Consider the following 6,235-nt stretch of genomic DNA (forward strand, 5'->3'; position numbering starts at 1 on the left):
GTTAAACCAAGGTCCCATGTACCAGTTCAGGTGGATGTAAAAGATCCCATGGCACTGTTCGAAAAAGAGCAGGGAGCTCTCCTGATGGCCTGGCCAACAACTTTGCCAACAACCAACACAGCAACAACAACTTGCATTTATATAGTGCCTTTAACGTAAAAAAAATCCCAGAGCTTCATAGAGACGTAAAAATGTTCAGTGAGACAAAGGAGATAAACAGGTTATCTGGTCACTCATTTGCTGTTTGTGGGACCTAACAGTACACAAACAGACTGCTGCAGCTGCCTACATAACACCAATGACTGCACTTCAAAACGCTCTGGAGGGTCCTGAGGACACGATATGGTGCGATATAAATACAAGTTCCTTCTTTCCTTCAACTGTATATACGATAAAATGCACAGGTCGGAGAGCTTCCCTGTTAACCACAAATAACTCATCAATAAACTCGTAATAATGATGTAAGATTCACTAATTCTTCAGTGTTAGTGAGCACAAGTTCTATCGTCACATACACTGAGTGAGCATGGCAATCTGGCAACTTGAGGGTGTCCAAACTCATTTCACCTGACACCCAATAGAAAGAGACTTTTTAATCCCATCTGCCAAGTTTCAAACCCAGGCTCCAGAGATGAAAGCCCAGCATGCTAACCCACTGCAACACCCCAATTCCCACCAGACAACAAAAACTTTAAAACCTGCTAAAAAAGTGATTATTAATGCTGCAAAAACACGTAACTCTTCCAGTTATCCAGTAAGGAGAAACGTGGGTGATAAATAGAGAACTCAAACTCCTCTAATACAAAAGAGATTTCTCTTTTTATTCTTCAATCTCGAAACTTTGCGACAGTACGTCCTCTCAATGAGACAAAATATGTCATGATGTGGAGACGCCGGTGATGGACTGGGGTGGACAAATGGAAGGAAGCTTACATTTGTCTTACAGGTTATAGTCCAAGCTTACAGGTTATAGTCCAACAGTTTTATTTGAAAATCACAAGCTTTCGGAGCTTTCCTCCTTCGTCAGGTATGTGAAGGTTCACAAAATAAATCCACATTTTCAAATATAACTGTTGGACTATAACCCGGTGTTGTAAGATTCCTTACAAAATATGTCAACATATTAATAGCCATTTAGTGGCATGGGTTTATAATATATGGTCACTGTAATAAATCAGTAATGATACAAATATGATAAAACCACAGTATAAGAACATACAGAGCTGGACTAACTGAAAGGTCTGGCGTTTGTCTGAGAGTTAGAGATGAGGCCCACGCTGGTCCCATCAGATGGGGAGGGGGGTGAGGGTGAGATAAGGGTCCACGTGGTGGTTAACCTGTAGCTGTGGGAGGGGAGGGCAGGAGGGGGGTGGCTGAGCAGTGAAGCCCAGGCCTCGGCTCCCCTCACACTCTCACACACACACGGTTTACCTGCTCCGCTCCCCTGTTTACAGCGCTCGGCTTCAGCCTCCCTCTGGAACCCCCGCAGCACCGTCAGTTCCAGTTCGAGGACGGAATCCATTCTGTCGCGGGCTGCCCGTTCCGTGTCCAGGTTGTGTGTGTGTCAGTCGCCGGCCGCGCTGCTCCCTCTCTCAGCCCCGCTCCATGTGCTTCCTCCTAGCAACACAACACGGCCGCCATGACACTAGCGCGGGGCATGGTGGGTAAGACCTGACAGATTGACATAATCCCAGTGGGTGGGAGTAATCCAGGGGGGGAGAAAGTACAGGAGCAATCCAGGGGGAGAGAAAGTACAGGAGCAATCCAGGGGGAGAAAGTACAGGAGCAATCCAGGGGGAGAAAGTACAGGAGCAATCCAGGGGGGAGAAAGTACAGGAGCAATCCAGGGGGAGAAAGTACAGGAGCAATCCAGGGGGAGAAAGTACAGGAGCAATCCAGGGGGAGAAAGTACAGGAGCAATCCAGGGGGGAGAAAGTACAGGAGCAATCCAGGGGGAGAAAGTACAGGAGCAATCCAGGGGGAGAAAGTACAGGAGCAATCCAGGGGGAGAAAGTACAGGAGCAATCCAGGGGGAGAAAGTACAGGAGCAATCCAGGGGGAGAAAGTACAGGAGCAATCCAGGGGGGAGAAAGTACAGGAGCAATCCAGGGGGGAGAAAGTGCAGGAGCAATCCAGGGGGGAGAAAGCACAGGAGCAATTCAGGGGGAGAAAGTACAGGAGCAATCCAGGGGGGAGAAAGTGCAGGAGCAATCCAGGAGTGGGAGAAAGTGCAGGAGCAATCCAGGAGTGGGAGAAAGTGCAGGAGCAATCCAGGGGGGAGAAAGCACAGGAGCAATTCAGGGGGAGAAAGTACAGGAGCAATCCAGGGGGGAGAAAGTGCAGGAGCAATCCAGGAGTGGGAGAAAGTACAGGAGCAATCCGGGGGGCGGGTGGGAGAAAGTACAGGAGGAATCCAGGGGGGGAGAAAGTACAGGAGTAATCCAGGGGGGGAGAAAGTTCAGGAGCAATCCAGGGGGGGAGAAAGTGCAGGAGCAATCCAGGGGGGAGAAAGTACAGGAGCAATCCAGGGGGGGGGGGAAGTACAGGAGCAATCCAGGGGGGGAAAGTGCAGGAGCAATCCAGGGGGGAGAAAGTACAGGAACAATCCAGGGGGGGGGGAAGTACAGGAGCAATCCGGGGGGGGGCGGGGGAGAAAGTACAGGAGCAATCCAGGGGGGAAAGTGCAGGAGGAATCCAGGAGGGAGAAAGTACAGGAGCAATCCAGGGGGAGAAAGTACAGGAGCAATCCAGGGGGGGAAAGTACAGGAACAATCCAGGGGGGGAAATTACAGGAACAATCCAGGGGGGGAAAGTACAGGAGGAATCCAGGGGGAGAAAGTACAGGAGCAATCCAGGGGGGGAAAGTACAGGAACAATCCAGGGGGAGAAAGTGCAGGAGGAATCCAGGGGGGATAAAGTACAGGAGCAATCCAGGGGGGAGAAAGTACAGGAGCAATCCAGGGGGGAGAAAGTACAGGAGCAATCCAGGGGGGGAAAGTACAGGAACAATCCAGGGGGGGAAAGTACAGGAACAATCCAGGGGGAGAAAGTACAGGAACAATCCAGGGGGGGAAAGTACAGGAACAATCCAGGGGGGGAAAGTACAGGAACAATCCAGGGGGGAGAAAGTACAGGAGGAATCCAGGGGGAGAAAGTACAGGAACAATCCAGGGGGGAGAAAGTGCAAAAGCAATCCAGGGGGGAGAAAGTACAGGAGCAATCCAGGGGGAGAAAGTACAGGAACAATCCAGGGGGGAGAAAGTACAGGAGGAATCCAGGGGGAGAAAGTACAGGAACAATCCAGGGGGGAGAAAGTGCAAAAGCAATCCAGGGGGGAGAAAGTACAGGAGCAATCCAGGGGGAGAAAGTACAGGAGCAATCCAGGGGGAGAAAGTACAGGAACAATCCAGGGGGGAGAAAGTACAGGAGGAATCCAGGGGGAGAAAGTACAGGAACAATCCAGGGGGGAGAAAGTACAGGAGCAATCCAGGGGGGAGAAAGTGCAGGAGCAATCCAGGGGGGGAAAGTACAGGAGCAATCCAGGGGGAGAAAGTACAGGAGCAATCCAGGGGGGAGAAAGTACAGGAGCAATCCAGGGGGGAGAAAGTACAGGAGCAATCCAGGGGGAGAAAGTACAGGAGCAATCCAGGGGGAGAAAATACAGGAGCAATCCAGGGGGAGAAAGTACAGGAGCAATCCAGGGGGGAGAAAGTACAGGAGCAATCCAGGGGGGAGAAAGTACAGGAGCAATTCAGGGGGAGAAAGTACAGGAGCAATCCGGGGGGCGGGTGGGAGAAAGTACAGGAGGAATCCAGGGGGGGAGAAAGTTCAGGAGCAATCCAGGGGGGGAGAAAGTACAGGAGCAATCCAGGGGGGAGAAAGTACAGGAGCAATCCAGGGGGGAGAAAGTACAGGAGTAATCCAGGGGGGAGAAAGTACAGGAACAATCCAGGAGTGGGAGAAAGTACAGGAGCAATCCTGGGGGAGAAAGTACAGGAGCAATCCAGGAGTGGGAGAAAGTACAGGAGCAATCCTGGGGGAGAAAGTACAGGAGCAATCCAGGAGTGGGAGAAAGTACAGGAGCAATCCGGGGGGCGGGTGGGAGAAAGTACAGGAGGAATCCAGGGGGGGAGAAAGTTCAGGAGCAATCCAGGGGGGGAGAAAGTACAGGAGCAATCCAGGGGGGAGAAAGTACAGGAGCAATCCAGGTGGGGGGGGGGGGAGTGCAGGACGAATCCAGGGGGGGGAAGTGCAGGAGGAATCCAGGAGGGAGAAAGTACAGGAGCAATCCAGGGGGGGAAAGTACAGGAACAATCCAGGGGGGGAAAGTACAGGAACAATCCAGGGGGAGAAAGTACAGGAACAATCCAGGGGGGAGAAAGTACAGGAACAATCCAGGGGGGGAAAGTACAGGAACAATCCAGGGGGAGAAAGTACAGGAACAATCCAGGGGGGAGAAAGTACAGGAGGAATCCAGGGGGAGAAAGTACAGGAGCAATCCAGGGGGGGAAAGTACAGGAACAATCCAGGGGGAGAAAGTACAGGAACAATCCAGGGGGGAGAAAGTACAGGAGCAATCCAGGGGGGAGAAAGTACAGGAACAATCCAGGGGGGAGAAAGTACAGGAGCAATCCAGGGGGGAGAAAGTACAGGAGCAATCCAGGGGGGAGAAAGTACAGGAGCAATCCAGGGGGGAGAAAGTACAGGAGCAATCCAGGGGGGAGAAGGTACAGGAGCAATCCAGGGGGGAGAAAGTACAGGAGCAATCCAGGGGGGAGAAAGTACAGGAGCAATCCAGGGGGGAGAAAGTACAGGAGCAATCCTGGGGGAGAAAGTGCAGGAGCAATCCTGGGGGGGAGAAAGTACAGGAGCAATCCAGGGGGGGAGAAAGTACAGGAGCAATCCAGGGGGGAGAAAGTACAGGAGCAATCCAGGGGGGAGAAAGTACAGGAGCAATCCAGGGGGGAGAAAGTACAGGAGCAATCCAGGGGGGAGAAAGTACAGGAGCAATCCAGCGGGGGGGGAGAAAGTGCAGGAGCAATCCAGGGGGGGAGAAAGTGCAGGAGCAATCCAGGGGGGGAGAAAGTACAGGAGCAATCCTGGGGGAGAAAGTACAGGAGCAATCCAGGGGGGAGAAAGTGCAGGAGCAATCCGGGGGGCGGGTGGGAGAAAGTACAGGAGGAATCCAGGGGGTAGACAAAGTACAGGAGGAATCCAGGGGGGGAGAAAGTACAGGAGTAAGCCAGGGGGGGGAGAAAGTTCAGGAGCAATCCAGGGGGGGAGAAAGTGCAGGAGCAATCCAGGGGGGAGAAAGTACAGGAGCAATCCAGGGGGGAGAAAGTACAGGAGCAATCCAGGGGGGAGAAAGTACAGGAACAATCCAGGGGGGGGGGAAGTACAGGAGCAATCCAGGGGGGGGGGGGAGAAAGTACAGGAACAATCCAGGGGGGGAAAGTACAGGAACAATCCAGGGGGAGAAAGTACAGGAACAATCCAGGGGGAGAAAGTGCAGGAGCAATCCAGGGGGGAGAAAGTACAGGAACAATCCGGGGGGGGGGGAGAAAGTACAGGAACAATCCAGGGGGGGAAAGTACAGGTACAATCCAGGGGGAGAAAGTGCAGGAGGAATCCAGGGGGGGAGAAAGTGCAGGAGCAATCCAGGGGGGGGAAAGTACAGGAACAATGCAGGGGGGAGAAAGTACAGGAACAATGCAGGGGGGAGAAAGTACAGGAACAATCCAGGGGGGGGGGGAGAAAGTACAGGAACAATCCAGGGGGGGAAAGTACAGGAACAATCCAGGGGGGGGGGGAGAAAGTACAGGAACAATCCAGGGGGGGAAAGTACAGGAACAATCCAGGGGGAGAAAGTGCAGGAGAAATCCAGGGGGGGAGAAAGTACAGGAGCAATCCAGGGGGGGAGAAAGTACAGGAACAATCCAGGGGGGGAAAGTACAGGAACAATCCAGGGGGAGAAAGTGCAGGAGAAATCCAGGGGGGGAGAAAGTACAGGAGCAATCCGGGGGGCGGGGGGAGAAAGTACAGGAACAATCCAGGGGGGAGAAAGTACAGGAACAATCCAGGGGGGAGAAAGTACAGGAACAATCCAGGGGGGAGAAAGTGCAGGAGGAATCCAGGGGGGAGAAAGTGCAGGAGCAATCCAGGGGGGGAAAGTACAGGAACAATCCAGGGGGGAGAAAGTGCAGGAGGAATCCAGGGGGGAGAAAGTACAGGAGCA

General features: G+C 53.1%; 1 protein-coding gene across 2 annotated transcripts in view; it reads right to left on the reverse strand.

Moving 5' to 3' along the window:
• The window catches only part of ttc27 (tetratricopeptide repeat domain 27), a 152,427-nt gene extending 150,775 nt beyond the window's left edge, over positions 1-1,652 (reverse strand). For both annotated transcript variants that reach the window (XM_067988686.1, XM_067988685.1), the window contains exon 1: positions 1,432-1,652. In XM_067988686.1, coding sequence (XP_067844787.1) covers positions 1,432-1,522 — 91 coding nt within the window. In that variant the 5' untranslated portion in view covers positions 1,523-1,652. The remainder of the gene's footprint in view (positions 1-1,431) is intronic.
• Between the last annotated feature and the right edge of the window lie 4,583 nt (positions 1,653-6,235).

The sequence above is a fragment of the Heptranchias perlo genome, chromosome 8 (genome assembly GCF_035084215.1).
Source record: "Heptranchias perlo isolate sHepPer1 chromosome 8, sHepPer1.hap1, whole genome shotgun sequence".
NCBI lineage: Eukaryota > Metazoa > Chordata > Chondrichthyes > Hexanchiformes > Hexanchidae > Heptranchias > Heptranchias perlo.